General features: G+C 41.5%; 1 protein-coding gene across 1 annotated transcript in view; it reads left to right on the top strand.

The window, feature by feature from the left end:
• Positions 1–27,604, top strand: part of NOX3 (NADPH oxidase 3) — a 67,865-nt gene that overhangs the window by 24,368 nt on the left and 15,893 nt on the right. Inside the window, exons 8-11 of the mRNA XM_004011426.6 lie at positions 366–458; positions 2,780–3,033; positions 9,643–9,805; positions 24,538–24,684. Coding sequence (XP_004011475.2) covers positions 366–458; positions 2,780–3,033; positions 9,643–9,805; positions 24,538–24,684 — 657 coding nt within the window. The remainder of the gene's footprint in view (positions 1–365; positions 459–2,779; positions 3,034–9,642; positions 9,806–24,537; positions 24,685–27,604) is intronic.

The following is a 27,604-nucleotide window of genomic DNA, read 5'->3' as shown; positions in this document are numbered from 1 at the left end:
AGTAATGTAGTTTGTAAGCCTTTGACTTTGGTTGAGTTTGGGAGCATTTATGACCCTATCATATATAACATAAACATCAATCTACTTTCTATTTCTTTGCAAATTCAATTATTTCTAATTACATAAAGGCATCATTGATCAAGTAAGCATAAAAACCAATACAATCTTAAATAAGCTTGTAGACTTCAAGGCATAATTGAATGTTATAGTATTTAATACAAGGAGACATCTTTGTTGTTGATAACTGGCCCAAAGTTAAAGGAAAATGTCTAAACCCCATCGCGTTATATATTGATTGGTTCAAATTGAAAATATTTGGATTCTATTTTCATTTCCTTTTCCTCTCTCTTTGCCGCTCTCTGCAGGCTTGGAAATGGGTTTTAGGCCCCATGGTCTTGTATGCGTGTGAAAGAATAATTAGGTTCTGGCGATTCCAACAAGAAGTTATCATTACCAAGGTATGCATGTAGGTTTATGTCTGAATAAAAACCTGAGTGTAGATGAAAATTTTTTATTGGCCCAAGTTTTTAATTTGCCATTTTTATTGCAGAACCGTCTGTAATTTAGAGGCTCATCTTCTGTTCTAATAATTGCTTGTATCCTGTGCATCTTTTAGTGAGACTAATTTTACTGAAGACAGGGATCAGGGCTCCCGACTGGTACACAGAATTCTGATAAAGGTTATGCTACAGCCCTGGAATCATCTGTATTTCCCTTTATTTTGGTGTCCTCTAGGGGAAAAGGCAGGAGGGCTGAGTATGCTTTACATGGATCACAGTGCCTTAGAGTATAATCTCTTCCTCCATCACGTAAAAACATGGACGTTGCAAACACAAAAATAATGTATATATATTTTCAAGTACACACGCTCACATTTGGAACTGCTGAACAGAAGATGGGGGAACAGTTGCCCTCCGGTTTAGATGGAGAAAGGGCACTGGGGGGAAGTTCAAAATGAAGAGGAAGGGGCCCTGCCCTAGTGAATGAAGGCAAGAAGGTAGTATTTTCCAATCTCGACATATCTCGTCACTGCTCCCCAATTTTTGCCTTGAGCTGGAGGAAGGTCTCAGCAGATAGATCAAAAATACATGCCCAAGCAGTAAAAGTGGAAGTGTGAAAGCGTTAGTTGCTCAGTCATGTCTGCCTCTGAGACACCAAGGACTATAGCCCACTAGACTCCTCTGTCCACAGAATTCTCCAGGTAAGAATACCGGAGTGGATTGCCATTTCCTCCTCGATTTCCTTCCCGACCCGGGGATGGAACCTGTGTCTCTTACATTGCAGGCAGGTTCTTTACCATCTGAGCCACCAGGAAAGCCCAGGCAATAATAGTAGTGTAATAATAACTCTGCTTTTGATTAATAAGAGTAGAACTCCTGTGTCATTCTGCAACTTAGTGTCTTGTTTTACTTTCTTCATAGCATGTGTCATCTCCAAATACATTTCTTATGTTATTATTTTCAATAAAATAAAATCTTTCCTACCCCAGCTAAGATATATACTACTTGAGAGTGAGGACTTTTTTGGGCCTCATATTCTATGCTATATCCCCATCCTAGAGTAAGTCTGGAATAGAATATACATTCAAAAAACAGTTGTTGACTAAATGAATGAATGAAGAAAAATGAACACATGCCTGGGAGACTGAAAATTTACCCCAAACTCTCCCTTCAGAGGTTTCAATGTCTTAGAAGAAATTCTCTGCTAACCAAACCCATGCAGCTTTGCTAATACAATATTAACAGAATACTCTATCTCTTTAACTGTCTTCATGAAAGCAGATGCACAGAAATTGCTTCGTATTTCTGTTTTAAGCTGCTTCTGTGTTGCTGTTTTTAAGTTAAGCACCAAAGAATATCAAGCTGTATCAAAAGCCAGACCATAAAACTTCTGGAAATCTACTCAAGCTGTTACTAGGGAGACCATTTAACAGCTGAATCAGAACGAGATCAGTAGGGAGAGGAGAAACTAATGATTAAAATGCTGTAAAATTCTCTTCTGAATGGAAAAATACTGTCAGAGGATCCAGACACTAGATTTTGCTCGCATATGACTTCTGTCAAAAAAGAAGACATGGGAGCCTGGAAAAAAGAGGTATGTCTAAGGAGGAAAATTAATTCTTTGTCTAAAGTTATAGAGCACTTTAAAAAGCAATAGCTTTTGCATCATGCTTTCTTATATCTAAAACTCAAAGCCTAAGTAGGAGATCGGACAAGGTTTGAATAACAGCAAACCAAACCAACAAAACATTTCAGAGTTTGAAGATTGTTTCATACTTAGAATGAAGAAATACCAGGGTTAGTTCACAAAGGATAAAGAAAATACACACGTCACTGAAAATGGTAACAAACTAGACCTACATTTTAAAACAACATGAAGTTAATTCTGTGGCTATTTCAATAACTTTAAGGCTAATTAAGTGCTATGGATGAAATGCTAGCTTATATTCTCTTAAATTAACTGGCCTGAAATTAACTGTGCTACCGAAAACATGGTCACTGAGACAAAAAGTCATGTGCTAGACACCACTTTGGCCCGATGCAGCTGCACAAATTTCTGGCCTAGCCCCTGAAGAAGATTAATGTCATTCTGGCTGAAGTTGCCAACTCAGACATAAAAGTTGTGGCAATGATCCTTGGAAACTCATAATTAATGGTCTATGTCAATTACACCTTAAAAGAGTTGATATAAAAATTGAGAAAGCTTTGATGGGATGAAGGCCATTGTCTTATTATTTAACCTAAGTGAAAGAACCAATGACTCTCTTGCTGTGATTTAGGTGGTAAGCCATCCATCTGGAGTGCTAGAACTTTGCATGAAAAAGCGTGACTTTAAAATGGCACCAGGGCAGTATGTGTTGATCCAGTGCCCATCCATATCCACACTGGAGTGGCACCCCTTCACCCTCACCTCCGCTCCCCAGGAGGACTTCTTCAGTGTCCACATCCGGGCAGTGGGAGACTGGACAGAAGCTCTGTGTAAGGCCTTTGGAGTAGAAGGACAGCCCCTGAAAGAGCCCTGGAGCCTGCCAAGGTGGGAGCCCATTTCTCTTTTATGTATAAGTTGCCATATTATAAAAAGCAAGGTCCTTTAGGGTATCAACATGTTGAGAGCTCCTGCAGTATCTTCATTCTAGATGGTAAATTTGAAACCATTTTTTAAATTTGAGTATGAACAAGCACATTTCTTTAAAAATCAAATGATCAATAAGGGCAGGTCCAGAACAGGAAACATTTTGCTTTCCCGGGTCTAAAACATCACTTTGGCGAATTACAAGCCACTTGTGATGCCTAACGCAGCGCTGTGCACTTTTTGCTGTCATAGTCTGTTGCTGGACAAGTCAATCCAAAACAACACCCTATTTAGAAAAGCCTCAGCATGCAACAGAAGTGTAGTATAGTCACCACGCCTTGGTTCCTTTTAATAATCAATGGCTTAAAATTGATTCCCACTCTTGCTACAGGATTACCCAATAAGAACTCAAAGTCTATGTTTAGGGCTCCAGAAAAACAGGGACACAGACAAAAAATGTTGGGATAAATATTGTGAAGAAATTTGAGAAAACCATACTTTTTCACTGCTTTGGGCACAGAAAGGATTAACAGCCCCAGGAATCTCTGAGACAAGCAGTGACTAAGGAGTCCAAGAGGAGAAGCAAAGCCTCGTGAAGAGGAGGAAACCTTTTCCTCTAAACTCAGGAAAAAGAGAACAAGAGCTCTTTTTAAAAATTTTCACATTAACAGATACACACTACTGTATATAAAAAAGATAACAAGGGTCTGCTGTGTAGCACAGGGAACTATAGTCGGTACCTTGCAATAACCTATAATGGAAAAGAATCTGAAAAACAATAGATACGTGGCTCAGATGGTGCAGAATCTGCCTACAGTGAGGGAGACCAGAGTTCAGTCCTTGGGTGGGCAAGATCCCTGGAGGAGGAAATGGCAACCCACTCCAGTATTCTTGCCTGGAGAATCCCATGGACAGAGGAGCCTGGTGGGCTGCGGTCGACGAGATTGCGGAGTTGGACGTGACTAAGTCACTAACACTAACACATGTATGGATCACAGAATCACTTTGCTGTACACCTGAAACAATATAAATCACCTATACTTCCATAAAAATAAATAAATGAAAAAAAGACTTTGGCTTCTGAGGTAAAAGGGAGGAATTTCTCAATATTGGTACTAGAATTCTCAGCAATTTATATCTACAACCCAAAGCCAAGAGCCTCAGCATTTGACAACCTGGGTTCAAAGCCTAATTTTGCATGTGATCTTGGAGGATATATGTAACACCTGCCTCAGTTTCCTCCTCTGTAAGATGAAAATGATAATTATAGAACATAGGTTCTGTTTAGGATTAAATATGATAGTCAGTATGATGCTCTTTGCATAATGCATAACAGAAAAAAATAAAAAGTTAGCTACTCTTGCTATTAGCAAAATAAGAAAGGTCATCTACCACAGAGATGACAGAGAACGTGCTGATGAGAAAGAGAGGACAATGTAGATGAAAAAAGGTCTTGGGTTCAGAGACAAGACCGAAGGTGGATGGGCAGTGCTGACAGTGTGATGTGACTGCTGGAGAGGGAACTTGTTTCTAAGATATGTTATCAGAAACTGGATCTACATCAGACAGGAAGTACCTTAGTGAACTTGATAAACAAGAATCTGTGCAAAGGCAGCCAGTTCAGCGTTGAGAGAAATGGAGGTGTTTTGGTTCACAAAAAGAACCATCAGAGTGTCATGATGGCTAGATTCAGCTAGTTAAAGGCTAGAGAGGCAGGAAGGGAAAAGATCTGGTTTGTGTTTCTCAGAAAGGTAAAAGCCCATGAGTTGTCAGAAGGCAGATCCCAGTGAGACAGGACGAAAAACTAGATCAGCCCCTTGATGGAACCCGGGGCTCTGCAATTTCACGTGGGAAAGTGATCAGGAAACAGGGGTGTGAAGTAAGGATCACTGTACCAGCAGGGAGATGGGATCTAATATTCCCTCCTGCTGCTCCAGATTAGATGCTCAGTTTTATGTAGAAATGTGTTTATTGTGCATTTCTATGAATTATGACACAATTCTTCTTTGGATTTAATTGTTATCTTTAATCATCAGTGTCAAATAAATCCCAAATACCATGAAGTATAAAAATAACCATAAGACATTTTAGTTGTGGGCAGTTTCTGTTTTTCTCTCTCTCTCAATTCCCTTTATCTAATTATTTATAAAAGAATCTACCATGGGCTAAGATACAAACCCTTTCTGATTAAGGCCCTTTTATTTTTATTCTTCTATTTCCATACATCAATATGTAATAAAAGCCTTATTAATTAATATTAATTTGAGGAGAGTTAATTTGAATTATTAGTAGGTTTGGTATATGGAATATTTTTAAAATAAACCCAATTGAACTTTCATGAACAGATAGTAAGCCCAAATGGGCCAACCCCGCGTGCCTTCAACAGACACTCCTTAGGGAATGGTTATGAATAACTTAGAAGCTTTTTAATTAGCATATCTTTGTTCATATGTAAATGTGTGCTTTTGGAATAGTTGAGGTTATTCTGTTGATTGACATATTTTAAACATTCACAATCTATTCAACAAATTGTTATTGAACAATCCTCCCTTTGTAAGGTGCTGGCTTGCAGTGGTGGGCAAAGACAGATACGGCCCCTCCCTCCTCAGAACTTACAGTCTAGTGACCAAACAGCTGCAAATCAAGTGATGCGCACACACCAAACCCGCCTGCCAATGCAGGAGACACAGGAGACACAGGTTCAATCCCTGAGTCAGGAAGATCCCCTGGAGGAGGAAATGGCAACCCACTTCACTATTCTTGCCTAGGAAATCCTACGGACAGAGGCGCCTGGAGGGCTACAGTCCATGGGGTCACAGAGTCAGACACGACTGAGCACACACATGTAGGGAACAAAGACCCCACATGCCGCGTGGTGCCGCAAACACAAACACACACACACACACACACACACACACACACACACCACCCAAAACAGCTATAAAATTACAGGAACAATGAGGACTGCAGAGGAGAGATCAGTTCAGTTCAGTCACTCAGTTATGTCCAACTATTCACGATGCCACGGACTACAGCACACCAGGTTACCCTGTCTATTTACAACCCCCGGAATTTGCTCAAATTCATGTCCATCGAGTCAGTGATGCATCCAACCGTCTCACACTCTGTCATGCACTTCTCCTCCTGCCTGCAATCTTTCCCAGCATGAGCGTGTTTTCTAGTGCATCAGTCATTCGCATCAGGTGGGCAAAGTACTGGAGCTTCAGCTTTAGCATCAGTCCTTCCAATGAATATTCAGGACTGATTTCCTTCAGGATGGACCGATTTGATCTCCTTGCAGTCCAAGGGATTCTCAAGAATCTTCTCCAACACCACAGTTCAAATGCACCAATTCTTCAGCCCTCAGCTTTCTTTATGGTCCAACTGTCAAACATGACTACTGGAAAAACCATAGTGTTGATTAGATGGACCTTTGTTGGCAAAGTAATGTCTCTGCTTTTAATATGCTGTCTAGGTTGGTCATAGCTTTTCTTGTAAGAAGCAAGCGTCTTTTAATTTCATGGCTGCAGTCACCATCTGCAGTGATTTTGGAGCCCAAGAAAATAAAATCTGTCACTGTTTCCATTGTTTCCCCATCTATTTGCCATGAAGTGATGGGACCAGATGCCATGATCTTCATTTTTGAATACTGAGTTTTAAGCCAGCTTTTTCACTATCCTCTTTAACTTTCATCAAAAGGCTCTTTAGTTCCTCTTTGCTTTCTGCCATAAGGGTGGTGTCATCTCATATCTGAGTTAATGATATTTCTCCTGGCAATCTTGATTCCAACTTGTGCTTCATCCGGCCCAACATTTCGCATGATGTGCTCTGCATATGTTAAATCAGCAAAGTGACAATATATAGCCTTGACATTCTCCTTTCCTGATTTGAAACCAGTCTGTTGTTCCATGTCCAGTTCTAATTGTTGCTTCTTGACCTGAATACAGATTTCTCAGGCCTGGTATTCCCATCTCTTAAAGAATTTTCCACAGTTTATTGTGATCCACACAGTCAAAGGCTTTAGCATAGTCAATAAAGCAGAAGTAGATGATTTTCTGGAACTCTCTTACTTTTTCAATGATCCAACAGATGCTGGCAATTTGACCTCTGATTCCTCTGCCTTTTCTAAATCCAGCTTGAACATCTGGAAATTCATGGTTCACATACTGTTGAAGCCTAACCTGGAGAATTTTGAGCATTACTTTGCTAGCGTGTGAGATGAGTGCAACTGTGCGGTAGTTTGAACATTTTTTGGCATTGCCTCTCTTTGGGATTGGAATGAAAACTGACCTTTTCCCAGTCCTGTGACCACTGCTGAGTTTTCCAAATTTGCTGGCATATTGAGTGCAGCACTTTCACAGCATCATCTTTTAGACTTTGAAATAGCTCAGTTGGAATTCCATAACCTCCACTAGCTTTGCTCATAATGATGCTTCCTAAGGCCCACTTGACTTCACATTCCAAGATGTCTGACTCACTAGGTGAGTGATCACACCATTGTGGTTATCTGGGTCATTAAGACCTTTTTTGTATAGTTCTTCTGTGTATTTTTGCCACCTCTCCTTAATCTCTGCTGCTTCTGTTAGGTCCAGACCATTTCTGTCTTTTATTGTGCCCATCTTTGCATGAACTGTTCCCTTGGTATCTTAATTTTCTTGAAGAGATCTCTAGTCTTTCCTGTTCTATTGTTTTCCTCTATTTCTTTGCATTGATCACTGAGGAAGTCTGTTTTTATCTCTCCTTGCTATTCTTCACAACTCTGAATTCAGATGGATATATCTTTTCTTTTCTCCTTTGCCTTCTTTTAGTGTCTCTTCTTTCCTCGGCTATTTGTAAGGCCTCCTCAGACAACCATTTTGCCTTTTTGCATTTCTTTGTCTTGGGGATGGTCTTGATCCCTGTCTCCTGTACCATGTCATGAACCTCCATCCATAGTTCTCCAGGCACTCTGTCTATAAGATCTAATCCCTTGAATCTATCTGTCACTTCCACTGTAAAATTGTAAGGGATTTGATTTAGGTTATACCTGCATGGTCTAGTGGTTTTCCTTACTTTCTTCGATTTAAGTCTGAATTTGGCAATAAGAAGTTCATGATCTGAGCCACAGTCAGCTCCGGATCTTGTTTTTGATGACTGTATAGAGCTTCTCCATCTTTGGCTGCAAAGGATATAATCAATATGATTTCGGTATTGGCCATCTGGTGATGTCCATGGGTAGAGTCATCTCTTGTATTGTTGGAAGAGGGTGTTTGCTATGACCAATTCATTCTCTTGGCAAAACTCTGATAACCTTTGCCCTGCTTCATTCTGTACTCCAAGGCCAAACTTTCCTGTTACTCCAGGTGTTTCTTAACTTCCTACTTTTGCATTCCATTCCCCTATGATGAAAAGGACATCTTTTTTGGTTGTTAGTTCTAGAAGGTCTTGTAGGTCACCATAGAACCAGGGGATAGATACATGGTGTTATAAATCATCTAAGACAGAATTTAACCTAGTCTCAGAAATCCATGGAGACTTCCCCAGGGAAATGATTACTGAGGTATTAGGGAAGGATAACCGTGAACTATATAAGAAAATAGAGGAGAACTTGGGGCAGAGTTTTCCAAGTGATTAGTTGGATTATCACAGGCAGAGGCCCCATGGCCAAAGAGGGTCCTGTGTTCCCTAAGAAACAAAAGAAAAACCAGTGTGGAGAACTAGTCATGAGAGATGAAGCAGAATCCAGGGGGTGTCAGTCCATTTAGGACCCTATTAAAGATAATTACTAGCTCCCCAATTGCTCAGATGGTAAAGAATCTGTCTGCAGTGCAAGAAATGTGGATTTGATCCCTGAATCAGGAAGATCCCCAGGAGAAGGGAATGGCTACCCAGTCCAGTATTCTTGCCTGGAGAATCCCATGGACAGAAGAGCCTGGTGGGCTACAGTCCATGGGGTCACAAAGAGTTGGACAAAACTGAGCAACCAAGCACACGCAAAGACAATTATATTTATGCAATGAGTATGCATTATTCTTACAAAGAAAAAAATTGCCTACTCAAAGACTGCCTGCCCCTGGCCTGATTATCACAGATTTTTAAGTTCGCATAATCTAAAATAATGAGTTTTAGAAATTCAACATAACTGACAAATTATTCCAAAATTATATTTATTCCAAATGAATAGCTTCTATTAGACTAAAATTATATAAACATACTAAGAAGTGGGATGGAATAAATAAAAACAGGGGGGAATTACATTAGCAAAAGGAGAGATAAGCCTTCTAAACCACCTTGATACTTCTGCTTTTTCCCCTGATGGCAGCTGGGGAGGGAAAGGGAAAAAGAAAAGGCATCTTTTTATCAGTCTTCATGATGCAAAACAAGCTTCTAAGAACTGTAAAAAGAGCTGTGCTGTGAGGCTGGCCACCATATCGCTACACTCTGTGTGTTCAAACAGGGCATTCTCTAGCACAGAGCTAACCTCCCCGCACACTTACGCCAACACATCCTATTCAAAGCACTGGTTTAGGATGGTTTTGTTTTTAAGGGTAGAGTGTTCTGAAAGTCAAACCGTGCACTTTGTGATTGCAGGCTGGCGGTGGATGGGCCGTTCGGAGCGGCACTGACTGATGTATTTCACTATCCAGTAAGCATGTGCATTGCTGCGGGAATAGGGGTCACTCCCTTTGCAGCTCTTCTGAAATCTATCTGGTACCAATGCTGTGAGGCACAAACCCAGTGCAAGCTGAACAAGGTATGGAAAAAAATCATCAGCTCACCCTTCCATGAATTCAAAAGTTCAGTTCAACATCCTTCTATCTATCATCTACTGATTCCTGGGGAGGGTTTTAATTAACTATGAGGGATAAACTCAAGGATCCTTAACTATACTTATGTTCTTAAAAATCTCCGTTCGGTATTACATTTATGAGAAGGGTTATGTCTAATCTTGTTAAAGATGACAAGACATAAATTTTATTGCTTCATTGCCGTTACAGGACATGTAATTGCTCATGTCAGTAAAATATGGACAGGCTGCAAATGGCTATGTGACTGGGCTGCAGTGAGTAATATTAACAGGCAGGCTTTGACTCTTGAGCTTGTTACTATGGTTTAAGAGTATGATTCAATATCTTCATCTCATAGACTCAGAGTCTTAATTGAGAAGCAAAAATGCCACAGTTGGGATTCATTTGTCTGCTTGCTTGTTGTTGTCATCCAACTCCAAGTCTCTCTTTTGTCATTTCTTGAATGTTCTCAGGCTAGCTTCCTCCATAGTTCCCGTCCTCCCTTTTTCCATTCCTTATCTGAATCCTCTTAGGGTTAGCAACAGACACTAGAGCAGCAAGAGAAAGAGATCTCAAGTTGAATGGTATCAACACCAGAGGACCCAGGACGCCTGATGAACCTGGTTCTGGTCCTTATCCTGCCACTTCTCTGGTTGACACTTTGACTGTAGTTTCCTCTTCCATCCAAGGAAGATGCTTGATTAGGTCAGCATGTCTCCATGTCTTCATATAATGGGGTCCACTGAAGAGAATTCTGTAGTCAAATGATTCCAGAAATGCTATGATAAATCCCCCTTTAGACGAGTCACATCTTCTATTCGCCTATTAAATAAGTTCTGTAGAAAAGAACATCATTCAGTTTTGTTTCACCCACCCTTCTCAAGCATATTTAGCCATGGAAATTTTCTTCAGTTCCCGTCTTTAAGAAATGGCACCCTCACTATGGAGAACAGTGTGGAGATTCCTTTAAAAACTGGAAATAGAACTGCCATACGACCCAGCAATCCCACTACTGGGCATACACACTGAGGAAACCAGAACTGAAAGAGACACGTGTACCCCAATGTTCATCCCAGCACTGTTTATAATAGCCAGGACATGCAAGCAACCTAGATGTCCATCAGCAGACGAATGGCTAAGAAAGCTGTGGTACAGATACACAATGGAATATTACTCAGCTATTAAAAAGAATGCAATTGAATCAGTTCTAATGAGGTGGGTGAAACTGGAGCCTATTATACAGAGTGAAGTAAGTCAGAAAGAAAATCACCAATACAGTATATTAACGCATATATATGGAACTTAGAAAGATGGTGATGATGACCTTATATGCGAGACAGGAAAAGAGACACAGATGCAAAGAACAAACTTTAGGACTCTGTGGGAGAAGGCGAGTGCGGGATGATTTGCGAGAATAGCATTGAAAGATGTATATTATCATATGTGAAATAGATCACCAGTCCAGGTTTGATACATGAGACAGGGTGTTCAGGGCTGGTGCACTGGGATGACCCTGAGAGATGGGATGGGGAGGGAGGTGGGAGCAAGGGTCAGGATGGGGAACATACATACACCCATGGCTGATTCATGTGAATGTATGGCAAAACCACCACAATATTGTAAAGTAATTAGCCTCCAATTAAAATTTTAAAAAGAGAAAGAAATGGCACTCTGAAGCACTGGGGCAAAGCCAGACTGGAAGATATCTAGAGGTGGCAAATTCTCAACTAAGAAGTTAGAGTAAAGTAAGCCCCCATTTCATGAGTTTCCAAGTGACAGGCGCTTGACAAATGCTTTCTCGTTCTATTTTTATAATCGTCCCAGCAACCTTAGAAAGTAGGTAGCATAATCTCTGTTTTCCAAAGGACTCGGAAGCTTTGAAGAGACTACAGTCACTTTCCTGAAAACACACTGCTAATGAAAGATAATACCAGCATTCAAACTCAGGTTCATCTGGCTCTCTGGTTTGACATAGGCAGTACATGGTAAACATGACTGCCAGCTGCTGTACTGTAGGAAGACTGTGGAATTCCTGGCCAGAGAATCTACCTCAGCTTGATTCCACCCTCACCAGAAGCATCAGTGGATCAGTTCACCTCTCTGAGCTGTTTCTTGATCCACATAACAGAGAAATAAGATTATATATTCAACCAGATAGTTTTAATAACAAATAAGACAAATAAATTATGTAGAAATATTTCATTGTAAATGTGTATAAAAAAGAAAGTGAAAGCCACTCAGTCACGTCCAGCTATTTGCGACCCCATGGACTGTAGCCCAGCAGGCTCCTCTGTCCATAGAATTCTACAGGCAAGAATACTGGCATGTATAGCAGTTCCCTTCCCCAGGGGATCTTCCCAACCCAGGGATTGAATCCAGGTCTCCTGCATGGTAGGTGGATTCTTTACTGTTTGAGACACCAGGGAAGCGCAAGAATACTGGAGTGGGGTAGCCTACCCCTTCTCCAGTGGATCTTCCTGACCCAAGAATCAAACTGGGATCTCCTGCATTGTAGGCTGATTCTTTACCAGCTGAGCTACCAGGGAAGCCTGTAAATAGCTATAAGATTATAGTAAATGTGTACTATATCTGCCAGACATATAAAAATATTACTAGTTCATTTCAGTCACTCAGTTGTGTCCGACTTATTGGGACCCCCGTGGACTGCAGCATGCCAGGCTTCCCTGTCCTTCACTATCTCCCAGAGTTTGCTCAAATTCATGTCCATTGAATCAGTGATGCCACACAACCATCTTATCCTTTGTCATCCCTTTCTCCTCCTGCCCTCAATCTTTCCCAGCATTAAGGTCTTTTCCAGTGAGTCAAGTCTTCTCATCAGGTGGCCAAAGTATTAGAACTTCAGCTTCAGCATCAGTCCTGCCAGTGAATATTCAGAGTTGATTTCCCTTAGGATTGACTGGTTTGATCTCCTTGCAGTCCAAGGGACTCTCAAGAGTCTTCTCCAAAACCACAGTTCAAAAGCATCAATTCTTTAGTACTCAGCCTTCTTTATGGTCCAAATTTCACAGCCATATGTGAAAGTGAAAGTCACTCAGTCATGTCTGACTTTTTGCGATCCCTATAGTCCATGGAATTCTCCAGGCCAGAATACTGCAGTGGGAAGCCTTTACCTTCTCCAGGGATCTTCCCAACCCAGGGATCAAACCCAGGTCTCCCACATTGCAGGCGGATTCTTTACCAGCTGAGCCGCAAGGGAAGCCCCATACATAACTACTGGAAAAAAACATAGCTTTGACTATACAGAACTTTGTTGACAATGTAACGTCTCTGCTTTTTAATATGCTGTCTAGGTTTGTCGTTACTAGATTACTAGTATGACTACTAATACTAATAGCCTAGATTCAACAATCTCTTACTTCTAGAAGGCAAGGAGTAACACATTTCCACATACTATCTCACATCATCTTTTTAAGGGACTTACACTTTCATTCCATTTTACAGATGAGAAAATTATAATGCCTCTTTCAGATGAGTAGTGTCCTCAGATTACCAATGAGAAAGCAGAAGCACAGAAAGCTAGTCAATAACAGAATGAGAGCTTGAATCCCGGTTCTTCTTAAGCTATTAACAAATCCCATCTTCTTTTCTTTATACCACAGTTAAGCTTAACTAAGTGTCTTGCTCTGTTTGAGCTGCTATAACAAAATGCCATGGGTGGGATGGCTTTAAGCAACAAAAATGTATTTCTCACAGTTCTGGAGGCTGGGAAGTCCAAAGTTAACACATTGCCTGATGAAAGCCCAGTTTCTGGTTTATGAAAGGTTATCTTCTAGCTCTAACTTCCCACTGCAGAAGTGGGCAAGGGAGTTTCTTGGACACTGATGGGCACTAATGTCATTCAAGAGGGCTCCACCCTTCTGACCTAATCACCTCCCAAAGTCCTCACTTCCAAATGGGGAGGGGGGGGTAGGTTTCAACATTTGAATTTGGGGGAGGGGACACAAACACTCAGTCTAGAGCATAAAGCAAGCAAAACAGATACTGTTTACACATGTGAAGCCCACTGCAAAGCTCTGTTATTGTTTATGTTGATTTCTGTCTCTGTAAACCCTTTGCTCTTACTGTCTACCAAGTCAAACCGATTTATCCAGAAGGCTCATTGCTTCATTGTTCTCATCACACTAACGGTCATATTATGCTTCACATGCAGAATGTGGTGGGATTGTATTTCTCACTTTCATTCACTTATTCACTCAATGAGTATTTATTCAACATCTACTATGTGCCATAGGCAAAGCTATGGTTTTTCCAATAGTTACGTATAATGTGAGAGTTGGACCATAAAGAAGGCTGGGTGCCAAAGAATTGATGCTTTTAAACTGTGGTGTTGGATAAGACTTTTAAGAGTTCCTTGGACTGCAAAGATATCAAACTAGTCAATCCTAAAGGGAATCAACTCTGAATATTGATTGGAAGGACTGATGCTGAAGCTGAAATTCCAATACCTTGGCCACCTGATGCAGAGCTGACTCATTAGAAAAGACCCTGATCCTGGGAAAGACTGAAGGCAAGAGGAGAAGGGGACTGCAGAGGATAAGATGATTGGATGGCATCACCAAATCAATAAACATGAGTTTGAGCAAGCTCTGGGAGATAGTGAAAGACAATGAGGCCTGTTGTGCTGCAGTCCATGGAGTCACAAAGAGTCGGACATGACTGAGCAACTGAACAACAGCAACTACGTGCCAAGCCCACTCATACTGACATGAAAAGTATGTCAAGGCTGTATATTGTCACCCTGCTTATTTAACTTCTATGCAGAGTACATCATGAGAAATGCTGGACTGGAAGAAACACAAGCTGGGATCAAGATTGCCGGGAGAAATATCAATAACCTCAGATATGCAGATGACATCACCTTTATGGCAGAAAGTGAAGAGGAGCTAAAAAGCCTCTTGATGAAAGTGAAAGAGGAGAGTGAAAACAGTCAGCTTAAAGCTCAACATTCAGAAAACTAAGATCATGGCATCCGGTCCCATCACTTCATGGGAAATAGATGGGGAAACAGTGTCAGACTTTATTTTGGGGGGCTCCCAAATCACTGCAGATGGTGATTGCAGCCATGAAATTAAAAGACGCTTACTCCTTGGAAGAAAAGTTATGACCAAACTAGATAGCATATTGAAAAGCAGAGACATTACTTTGCTGACTAAGGTCCATCTAGTCAAGGCTATGGTTTTTCCAGTGGTCATGTATGGATGTGAGAGTTGGACTGTGAAGAAGGCTGAGCGCCGAAGAATTGATGCTTTTGAACTGTGGTGTTGGAGAAGACTCTTGAGAGTCCCTTGGACTGCAAGGAGATCCAACCAATCCACTCTGAAGGAGATCAGCCCTGGGATTTCTTTGGAAGGAATGATGCTAACGCTGAAACTTCAGTACTTTGGCCACCTCATGCGAAGAGTTGACTCATTGGAAAAGACTCTGATGCTGGGAGGGATTGAGGGCAGGAGAAGGGGTGACAGAGGATGAGATGGCTGGATGGCATCACTGACCCAACGGACGTGAATCTGAGTGAACTCCGGGAGTTGGTGATGGACAGGGAGGCCTGGCGTGCTGCAGTTCATGGGGTCGCAAAGAGTCGGACACAACTGAGCGACTGAACTGAACTGAACTGAACTGAACCCCTCTCCTCATATCAGATTCATAATGCCAGACCCTTTTCTCAACATCCGTTACCCGTGTGCTCCCCTTTTATATCATTTATCTTTCTTTTTTGTATTAAGGTTCACAAATTACCTTATTTTCTTTAAGAGATTCTGAAGTCCTTGAGTGTGTTAACTCTGGATATCTTTATAATTAAATATGTGTGTATATATGTATATATAAATATATACACATATATATATTTATACATGCACACACACTATAAATTTTAAATAAACCAGTAAGTAAATAAATGTCTACATGCCCCCAAAAATTAAAAAATGGCTTCTTCACAATTCTCTGTAAAATTTTAGGTTACTGAGAATAATTTTTTTTATTTAAACAAAATGTTTAGTAACTTTATAATTAAAATAATGCATTCCAATTATTTTATCATAAATAGAAAAAATTCTTCTAAGATTCCACAGAATCTTAAAGTCCTTATAGGAACCCACAAAATCTTAATACTGTCTCCTCTCCCACCATTCCATTATTATTCATGGGCCCTGTTTATGGGTTTTGTTTATGGGTTTTCTTAAGGCTGTTTCAGTGGGAAGGCAAGGGAATGATCACGAAACCATAAAACAAGAACTTTGATCCCTAGTCCAAAAAATAGAAACCATGGAATTGGAAATAAAACACAATTGTTTCATGACTTATAAAAGTTGAGGGTAATATTGGATAAGCCTCAGCTGAAAATCATCCTAGAGGTTGTAGTATATGAGAGAAAAGAAGCCAAATGCAACTGAAGGGTTCAACCTCTCAGCTTGGTATTTGACAATACTTAGAGCGGCAAGTGACTGGTCCGAATTCCCCACCTGGCTAGCTACTGGATCAGGATAGGAGATTGTGCTGCTGATTTCAAAGCTCTTTTAGGAAAGAAGTGAGGCTTCATGCTATTGAAAGTTTAAACTGAAAATAACACTTGAGATCTACTTCCTCAAAATCTGCACGCTTGAGAAAAGTTTAGGAAATTTCTCTGTTTTAAAGCAATGCTGTGTTTGTTTGAATACAGCTATCATTAGGCTTATATAACTAATATTCATCAGGGCCACCCACATGCCTTTGAGATATAAATACTACTCCTTCCACTAAACTGTCAGCATCTCTATAATTTTTTGAGTGCAGCAGAGCAAAGCAGTGCATTCTTATCTAGCTACATCTTCACAATTACAGATCTGGGCCATAGTTTTCAGCGTTCTGTTTTGCAACAAGGAAAGGGGAAAAAACAGCACAGAGATGTAAAGCTGAAATTTTAAGCTTAAATAGTTAAACGTGATTGGTGGGGATTTTCTTCTTTTTGTGTAAAACACCAGTTGGCATAAAAGCAGACTTTTTTTACATACAAGCCTTATTGTTGCAAGTCTATAGTCAAAAATTTGCACCAACGCTATTTTAGTTGTGACCATTGCAAGCTGCATCTCTTTATCCTTCTCCTCTGACACGCTATTCCAGAACATTTCTAAGTAAAACGTGAGAGAATAGCCAGTGGAACTCCTGCTTCTTCTTTGGTCATAAGCAGCACTTTTTGTTTGAAGCTGGCATTTTTCAAATTTCTTTCGAGCTGTGTTTTTTATTAAAAAATAGTGGGGAGAACGGGCAGAGGAAGAGAGAGAAGTGGTTAGGAGGAGACTTCCCAAGGAAGCAAAATAGCAATAAATATAATGATGCTCTGCTGTGAAGAAAATGGGTACAAGTTGTAATATATTAAAGGAATATTTTCAACCCGACAGTAAGAGCCAACTTCACTTAGTTGAGGGCAGATGAGAACGCAGTGCTCCTTTAGGATGAGGGAATGAGGGAAGGGGGTCTAAGCGGCTAGGAAGTCTCTGTGATACAATATGGAGGAAGCTGAGGGTAAAAATGCCCCTTGGCAGTAGACGCACCCCAACTCATGCCCAACTGGGATAATTAATTCTACATCACACTCAATTTGTGAAAAGAGCTCTTGAAAAAAATTAGGACAGTTTGCTTGTACAAACTGTCAAAATGATGAATGGAATAGGTGTGTACAAACAGGAGGGAGGGGGCAAGTGCTGACATAAACGCATTGGCCTCCACATTTGGTTCTGGTATCACAGCCGTGCAGTCAGAACGAGAGGATGGCCAACGGAAGGATGTGGTTCATTTTCTTAAGAGCATATGTAATCTTCACATGATAATAAAATAGATTCTAGAAAAACTGAGATAATCTAATCTCTTCATAAATTGTCTTCCTTCATCAGCTCAATAATACATAACCGTGATAATGGGTATTTATAGTGTGTCCCATGCAAAATGGCCTTTGGGTTCTTAACCTAATATAATAAACAGATAATTCAAATAAAAAGACAGCATGGGCCACTGGGAACAAGGCAAAGAGGCCCAGAAAGGCAAAAATCCATACTCTCCTTAAATATATTAATAAAACAAAGGAGGGCCTGCTCCCTTTTCTAATGAATGAAAAATGCATTTAATTTAATCTGTTTAGCTTGAGAAATTATTTACTTTCACTTTTCCCTCACCCTGGTGCTCTGGCTACTCCTGGAATTGATCATCTCTGAGAACCGCTGAGTGTTCTGATAAATTGAACCAGGGAGCACGAAGCCAGCTTGCACCTCCAGGAGACACACGTGCTTCTCATCTTTCACTAGGCGGCTTCAAAAGAGTGCAGTTCCCCAGAAGGCCTCTCCATTGCCCTGTGGCGGAAGTGACCAGTATTAATATTTTTAATATCTTGGTTTATTAATCACACAAGCTATACATGACTTCAGGGTTCCTGTAAAAGATTCAAATAAAATACTCACTCAAAAATCTCCCTTCAAAAAAAAAAAAAAACTCCCCCTTCAGAACAGATCAGTGGTTGCCAAGGAAGCTGGGGGAGAGCTGGACTGGACTGGGATTTGAGAGGTTAGTAGATGTAAACCATTAGATATAGAATGGATAAAAAACAAGGTCCCATTGAATAGCACGGAGAACTATATTCAATCATTATCCTTAGATAAACCATAATGGAAAAGAATCAAAAAAAGAATATATACGTGTGTGTGTACATATGTGTGTGTACGTGTGTGCCTGTACGTGTGTGTACATGTGTGTGTGTGTGTGCGTGTGTTAGTTGCTCAGTCATGTCCAGTTCTTTGTTGACCCCATGAACTGTAGCCTGTTAGGCTCCTCTGTCCATGGGATTCTCCCGGCAAGAATACTGGAATACTGGAGTGGGTTGCTATTTCCTTCTCCAGGGGTATATATATATATATATATATATATATATATATATATCTGAATCACTTTGCACTATACAGCAGAAATTAACACAACATTGTAAATCAATGACACTTGAATTTTTTAAAAAAACGAATGTAAGTATGGCTTTAAAGAGAGGAAAGTACACTGTTCTGGGAACCTGAGATGAAACACATCATCTTCATTTAGCTGGTTTTTAAAAAACTCATTTCTGCTTAAAAATAAATTGGTTTAGCAATTTGAAAAAAACAAAAATCTCCCTTTAGTCACCTTCCTTCCCAAACTAACCACTACCACCACTTGACTCTCCAGGGTTCTCATCTGAAACAGTCAAGCACCGTTTATTTCATTCCTTTCCTGCACATTTGTGAACACACACACACCTACACACATATGTTTATTTTGTATAGTATTACAATAGGGATGCAGGGCTGGGGAAGGAAGGAGAGAGAGAAAGATGTGCATTTATGTTTTTGTTTTCATTCTAACATGGCCTGGAGCTCCTTCAAGTGTCAATGCCTATTTATTGATTTTATTTTATTTAGTGCCTTCAGTGAATTCTGTAGTATGACTATCTCACAAGTGATTTAATCATTCTAGTATTAATGAACATTCTGGTTGTCTAACAAGTATTATTAACTATAATGAGAACAAACTGAGGCACAATGAAGTTCAGTCCCCATTCACAAGGCAAAGCAGCAGCATAGACATGAAACAGTTAACAATAACAGTAATGGCTTTCAGAAAACCTCTTATGGGCTTCCCTGTTGGCTCAGATGGTAAAGAATCTGCCTGCAGTGCGGGAGACCTGGGTCTGATCCCTGGGTCAGGAAGAGCCCCTGGAGAAGGGAATGATTACCCACTCTAGTATTCTTTCCTGGAAAAATCCCATAGACAGAGCAGCCTGGTGGGCTACAGTTCATGAAGTCACAGAGTTGGACACAACCGAGCAACTAACACTTTCACTTTCAAGAGCTAACATGATTAACAAAGGCTGGTCTTAGTCTTATAATGGATAATGGGAAAAATAGTCTTATAATTTTACTTCTTTAAAACTTGATGTGGAAGCCACGTTAGGGAAGCTTCTCAATAAGAAAGAGTTGCTTCAAAATCTGTTTGCTATTGTCTTCATCCAGGATGACCTTGGCGAAAGAAACCACAAAATAAAAAACCAGGACAATAATAGTTACCATTTATTGAGGAGGCATTATGTTTTCTAAATATCAGTCTCAGTCTTTATCTTTTCAGAGACAATGGTTCTCTTTTTGGAAAACAGTCATGAGTCCCTCCAAGGAAAGTCTCCATCACCCTCCTCGGTTGGAGCTTCTACCAGTTCTGTTAATATTTCATGAAGTGTGGAATGTTAGCTCAGATTATTATAACAAAATACCAAGGCTAAGTGGCTTAAAACGACAAACATTTCTCATAGGTTTAGAGGCTGGGAGCCTGAAATCAAAGTCCAGGATGATCGGGATTTTGCTGAAAGTCTGAAATCGGAGCCCAGGATGCTGGGGTTCTGAGAGGACTCTTCCTGGCTTGCAGATGACCACCTTCTTACTATGTCCTCACATGACAGAGAGAGGGAGCTCAGGTCTCTTCCTCCTCGTATAAGGGCACTAATCCCATCACGGGGGCCCACCCTCCTGACCTCATCTAAATCTAGCCATCTCTTAAGGGCCACACAATTATCACATTGGGTGTTAAGCTTTCAACACATGAATTTGGGAGAGAGACATTCAGTCCACAACAGTGGGAAACATAGGGTGCTGCCCAGGAGGAGGCAAGTTCACAGTGCAATTCCCCTGGCCTCCTGGGGGAGGAGGTCAACCCAGCACCCTATCAATCACCTTTCTGTGTGTTGAGCACATGCAGCTTGAGGTACCTTTCACTAGTGAATGCGTTCCTCTTTCAGAACTGCATGATTATGGGCACTGCTGAGGTTTGGAGGCTGGTGCTGGAGATAAAATTTGGTTTCACCTCCTGTGGATGACCACCATCTTTATAATTCAGGAGTGACGGTGGGGACACAGACCCCTAAGTAAGGCAGATGACCCCTTTGCTCTCTAATACCATCATGTGGTATTCATTCTGTAAGCTCTGCCAGATGCCACTGAGATGGCGGCAGTATCTCAGCTCACATCTCCCATGGCAAAGCACTTACTGTATCCATTAGTCTTAGAGCTGAATGCTTCCGTGAAACCTACCCTTTCATCTTCAAAATAATCTTGTGAGTTATTGTTCAGTGTTTTTGTTTGTTTTTGAGTTTGTTTTTCGTATGCGATCATCTAGGCTCAAATTACATACGCTGCTCCCAGTTACACAGCTTCAAGGTAGTGAAGTCAGGAAACGAGGACAGGTTGCAGGACTCCCTGGTTCACAATGTTTAGCTACCGTGTTGCACTACTTCTTCAACCTGCACCCTCATGTGCAATTTCCTTTCTTGGAGGAACCCTGGGTCATAGATAGATAATTTTTAGCCCCATTCCACCCTCAGGAAATCGATTTGGGTCTAAAGGTTGTATTTGAGGGTGTGTCCTCTGCCGTGTTCTGTGTCTGTGAGTAACTAATGAGGCCATGGCATGAGAACCTCTGATGGAAGAGTCTGGAGCTCTGGTAGTAAAATAGACAAGTAGCTTTCCTTAATACATTTTCTAGAATTGTGTATCCAAAAATAGCGCAGGGCCATTTCCCACTGGGTCCAGATGACCTGGTTCAAACACTCTTAAAGAGAAGCCCAGGCTGCAGGGAAGCTAGGGGTGGGCTGGAGCTGGGACCCAGGCACCCCAAGATTGGCTGCGACAGAGTTTGTCTGGTGGCTCATGCCGGGAACAAAGTGAAAGCAAAGGCCTGTGGCAGGCCACATGCGCACAGAGTTCCCCAACTCCGTGACACCATCCTGGAGCTGTCCCCTATCACATCTGGGTATCCGTTAGGTCTGCAGAAATGTGTGGGCTGAGTCCTATAAAAGAAAGAACTTCATTACTACAAAAGTTCAGAACTTTCATCATTTTACTGAGGACGACTTTCTGTGCAACAAAACCTTTTAAAGTTACCTGAGGTATTTTAGGCCTCTGTTAATTCACTACAGAATCCTGAAAGCCATGCTTTATTCAGGTAACCGATTTTAGGGTGGTTTTATTTTTGGAGACTGGGGCGGGGTGAGGGTTGGGAAGCACAGATCACAGACGTGCAGCCTATTGTTTAGGACATTTGTTCTAGCGTTGACCAGACCCTTCCTACGGGAGGAAATGCAGAGGTGGGACCGTTTGTCCCTTCACAGCGAGCGTCCCTCAACATTAGAAAGATGAAAGGGAGGCAAAGTAAATACGCTTTGCCTCCGTTCAAAGTCCGTTTTCTCCCTTTTTCTGCCTGAAGCACTTCTCCTGGGCCCATTCAGTGCCCTTCCATTGCCTCCTGCACCAAAGCCGCCCAGTGTCACCGATGAGTCAATTACAGAGGGAAAAACACACAAAGCCATTACAAGGAAGCAAAAAAGTATAAAAGGCTTGGCAAACCCTCAGAACACTGACACACAGCTAAGCCACAAGAAAGCAAGGACAGGAATGATTTCTCTTTGAAAGAATAAGGGTCAGTAAGTGGAGGAAGCTGAGATGTGACTGTTTTTCAAGTAAGGGTGATTGGAACTGGATTTGAAATGAGAAGTTCTTTTTTTTTTAATACTTTTGTTTATTTCCTAGATGAGTATATTTTTAACATGTTTCTTAAAAAGTGAAAATAGTAGAAAATAAGTCAATGATGTTTGTTTTATACCAAATGCCACCATTAATGTTCTCAGATAAAACAACCTACCAGGGGCAGGGAGGAGAAGGATCATAGATGAGAATGGCATTAAATTCAGTCAAGGTTTTCATTTCCAGGGGGAGCCCAGTGAGTCAAAGGCTGGGGGCTGAGATTTGGAAATAATAATTTAAATGAGACACCTCACAAAGTGGAAAGAGGATAGCAGTATCACCCTCATAGGACATAAAGTCAGCTTCCCGGCCTCCATTCTTCCTTCCTTCCGCTCCCTCTCCCTCATACACCCCCCAGTCCATCCTCAGGATGCCGCCAGAGTGGTCCTTCCCCAGGGTCCTTCCTCAGATGATGTTCCCCTCGCTGAGCGGCCTGCGGTGTCTGCCCCCGTCACTCAGAGTACAAGTCAAGATGGCCCTACAGCCCCCCGTCTGCACCTCCTGCCTTCCCCCTCAGACCTCACCTCTTGCTGCCTCCAGCAACCTCACTTTACCCTCACCCCCGCCCACCCGAGAGCTCCTGCCCTGGACCTCTGTACTCCGTTCCTCTCCCAACCCTTCAACTTTCTCCGTGGCTGGGCTCAAATGTCCCCTTTCCTTGACTTAATCCTGCAGGACATTCCAGCCTGTCTTCGTTTCTCCGTAGGACCGATCACCCTCTGGTGTGGCGTATATTTCACTTATCACCATCATTTTTCCTCCCTCTAAAATGCAGGCTCCATGAGGAAAGGGAATTATTGGCTCTTTTGTCTGCTCTTCCTTCCAGTGCCGAGAACACTCTTGACATAGGGTAGGCATTGGTAGATGAACACGATCACCAGAGGGGCCCATGGACTGAGACAAAACTGAGGAGAAGCTCATCTTGGGCTGGGAGTGGGGAACACACCTAGGAGCTATTTTTTGTCCTGAGGTTAAGATTCCAAGTGCCCTTCCAAGCAGCAACTGTCCAACAAATAGGGAGGCTCTAAGCTTTTGTTCTTGACTATTAATTTAATAAATTCCTGCACAAACCTGGAGAGAATAGGCAAGATGCTTAGCCTTGAAACACATTCTGTGATTTTTCTTTTCCTCATGAATATGATCTGCTAATTAAATCTCATCTGGAAGTTTCATAATGTGATGATGGTGAGATGCAGGCTGGTGGGACGGGCGGGGGGGGGGGGGTGGTGCAGGGCGAGAACACTGGCTATTGGAGGCGATATTTCCTGGTGGAGATCAGGCTGGCCCTCTCCTCTATCTTGTTGAGCAGCATCTCTTTGGGGAGGGCGTGCAACAAAGAGCAGTAGGCAGTAGTGAGTAGGAATGTGAGAAAAATAGGAGAATTAATAATCCTATGGTTTCTTCTAGATATAATTATCTGAAACCCAAAGTACAAAGCTGAGCCTTGGTTTTAGCAAACCCAAACTGCTACCTGTCACATGCCCTTTGCTAAACACAGAGTTAAAGAAAGAAAGAAATGTTCTTCAGCATCATTTCATTATAGCAGATGACACAAGACCACTGCCGCCACACACCAGCCTCCTTGGACGCTAATATGTCTGGTTGAGAGCAAACTTCTGGTCTGCAAGGTTGATTCTGCAGTTACCATTATCTTCACCCTCTAGAGATCATGACTGGTGAAGTCAGTTAGTGAACAAGTCTTCAGGTTTCTGGAGAAGAAGGTCCAAATCCAGAACTTAGACCATAAGTAAAGATGAATAGGACTGGTCTAATGGTTTATCCCCCTTTAGGAAGCAGTGAAAGGCACAGCTAGTTATGATTATTAACCTCGTTCAGACACAGCACATCCAGGAATGGGGTAAATTGATCCTCAACCAGAGAAACTGGCAACAATCCACAGGCTCCTCACTCTGAATCCATTCTGGGCCTTTTCAAACACAAGGTGAGTGTTCTCTAAAGAAATCACAGTGTGACTGTTCACTGGCAGAGAGAAGCATGTTATTTTGTAGAAGTACCCATTTGGGCTCAAATAATTTAATGGAGGCTAAGTAGTCTGCGATTATTGGCATATCATGAAAAGATAGACCAATCTGCTTTCTTGCCCTCTCTCTTGACAGGTGTACTTCTATTGGATTTGCAGAGATCCAGGAGCCTTTGAGTGGTTTGCTGACCTCTTACTCTCACTGGAAACAAAGATGAGTGAGCAAGGGCAAGCTCACTTTCTGAGTTATCATATATTCCTTACTGGCTGGGATGAAAACCAGGTATTGACAAGATTCAGAATGGGCAATACTATCTAATTTGTGTCATGATAGAGCAAAGAGGAATAATTTCAGTAGTGAGCTCTACGATTATCAGGTAGCCTGAAAGTATTGTTTTTATGTTCTTTAAAAGAAAAGAGGAGAATAAAATGAAGCCAGTGTAGAGCTATTCACATTATAGCAATAAAAGGAACAGAAAAGGAGATTGGAAAAGAACTTGATCAAGGTGAGAAGATTCCAAGTTTGGAAACTCAAGAAAAATTACGTCATTGGAAATTGCCTTTGAAATTTATTATTGTCAAGCAGACGTTGTGGATTAGCTCTGTTGTCCTGAGCTCTCAATTGGTTCTAATTCTATGCTTTGAGCTGTTCAAACAGAAAAAATCCGCAGATGTTGACATTCAGCATTTTGTATTGTAAAACTTGTGAGTTTCCTACAAAAAATAATTGTTCCTACAGAAAATAAATATGAATATATGATTTATCTACAGATTTATTTTTCTTAAGGCATTCTTGGAAATTGCTTGCATGCATGTTTATACACCTAAGATCAAAATGATCTTCCGTTAGAACAGGTGGTCTGTCTTGTCCATTAATATGTATTGCTGCTCCTGCTGCTGCCGCTGCTGCTGCTAAGTCGCTTCAGTCGTGTCCAACTCTGTGCAACCCCAGAGACGGCAGCCCACCAGGCTCCTCTGTCCCTGGGATTCTCCAGGCAAGAACACTGGAGTGGGTACGCCACATTATAGTTAGGTTTACCAAAATTAATGTACTATATATCAAAATATTGCGCTATGGTAGTGTGTCAGCGCTAATAGTATTGACTGACAACTGCTACATTTTAAATGTTTTCTAACTTCTCTAATGTGGAAGCTAACAGTGAATTGATGAAGTGATTACTGTAGTGGTGGTTTAGTCTCTAAGTCGTGTCCAACTCTTGCGATCCCATGGACTATAGCCTGCCAGGCTCCTCTGTCCGGGAGATTCTCCAGGTGAGAATACTGGAGTGGGCTGCCATTTCCTTTTCCAGAGGATCTTCCCAACCCAGGTCTTCTGCATTGCAGGCAGATTCTTTACCAACTGAGCTATGAGGGAAGTTAGAAAACATTTAAAATGTAGCAGTTGTCATTCAATACTATTAACACTGAAACTTCTCTAATGCGGAAGCTAACAATGAAGTGATGAAGTGATTACGAGGCTATGACATTTATGTCCTAATCAGCACTTCTGTGACAGTTACTGTAGATATTTAAGGAAAGCACGTTTGAGCCAGAGATTTGCATCAGTCACTAAATTTACAAATGAGCGCACTCCTGAGTCTTTCTCTCTCTCTCTTTCACACATACACACACACACACACACACACGCACGCACTTTGGCCCTATAGAATATCACTGTAATTTGACTCTGTGTTTCTGAAAGTGAATAAGATTTTGCATGAGATTCAGTTGCTAAATGTTTTTTTAGGGTTTTATTTGCAGTCAGCCTTAAATATTTATTCCTCTGGGGTTCTTTGAAATAGAGATTTCTTGGGAACTAGACTCGAAACACCTTCATGAATTAAATAGTGTAAATTATATTTTCCAGAAAAACACTTTTCTTTCAAGTGGGATTTTTGACTAGTGATCCATTTGGTGAAATGCAAACAGAGCCTTTGTCTTCTGCTTTCTGGTCCGGTGCTTGCTCTTCTGCTTTTACGGTGGATTGATTTTGAGTGTCCACCTAGGCAATCCCAGTCATTTGAAGGTGCAAGATGCAGGCTCTGTTTGATTCTGTGACAACACAGCTCTGCCCCATCCCATCCCTGCCACTTCCAAAAGTACACTGTAAAAGATACTTTTCTTCTGAAAATAGTAAATTAAAATCGACATGTTCTTAAGTTTTTGCCATGACATGTTGGAAATTTTCGAGATGCTTAAATTTCAGGACAAAATAATTGGTACATGCTGTCAGTCAGGAATCAAGAGGCTGTTTTAGAAACAGCCAATTGTTAAACTGAATTCAACAACCTCAAAGTGGCAGAATGACAAGAACAGAAGGGACAGATGGAAAAGGTATTATGAAGGGCAAATCAACAGTGTTTGGAGATTAATTGAACATGGGAAGAGAAATATGGAGCAAATATAATTCCAAATGTTGAACACCAGTGATTGGTAGCTGGAGAGTATTGTGGCCGGAAATGAAAAAAAAAAAAAAAGAACTCTTTTTTCTATTGAACAATACCCAAACCTGGCAAATACCTCCGGGCACCCCCTGACCCTGACCTGACAGCAAACTCCTTGTTCTATACAATTCCTGTCATTTACCACTGGCCCCAAAGCCACCAAACAGTGTGTGTTCTGCAATCACCGAGGACTTTCTTGCTTCCATCTCCCCTCACACTCTTTCCTTTCCCTTCAATGCAATGTTAAAGCGCCTCAGTCATGTCTGACTCTTTGAGACCCCAGGGACTATAGCCTGCCAGGCTCCCCTGTCCATGGGATTCTCCAGGCAAGAATACTGGAGTGGGTTGCCATTCCCTTCGCCAGGGGATCTTCCCCCGTCAGGGATCGAACCCAGGTCTCTCGAGTCTCCTGCATTGGCAGGTGGATTCTTCATCACTAGCGCCCCCTGTCGGTCTCTCCTGCTGCCTGCTGCATGGAATCATCCTTTAAAGCCCAGTTCCCACAAAGACCTTCCCCAGTTCTCTTAGTTAAAATTACTTGAGGGTAACTTAGGTCTCCAGTTCACTATGGATGGTTCAGATCAGAGTATTCGTGCACATGGGCTTCCCTGGGGGCTCAGGTGGTAAAGAATCCGCCTGCAATGGGGGAGACCTGGGTTCCATCCCTGGGTTGGGAAGATCCCCTGGAGAAGGGCATGGCAACCCACTCCCACATTCTTACCTGGAGAATGCCCCTGGACAGAGGAGCCTGCAGCTACA

This window comes from Ovis aries, chromosome 8, assembly GCF_016772045.2.
Source record: "Ovis aries strain OAR_USU_Benz2616 breed Rambouillet chromosome 8, ARS-UI_Ramb_v3.0, whole genome shotgun sequence".
Taxonomy (NCBI): domain Eukaryota; kingdom Metazoa; phylum Chordata; class Mammalia; order Artiodactyla; family Bovidae; genus Ovis; species Ovis aries.
Note: the sequence above shows the minus strand (reverse complement) of the source record. Positions and strands in the feature narration are given on the sequence as shown.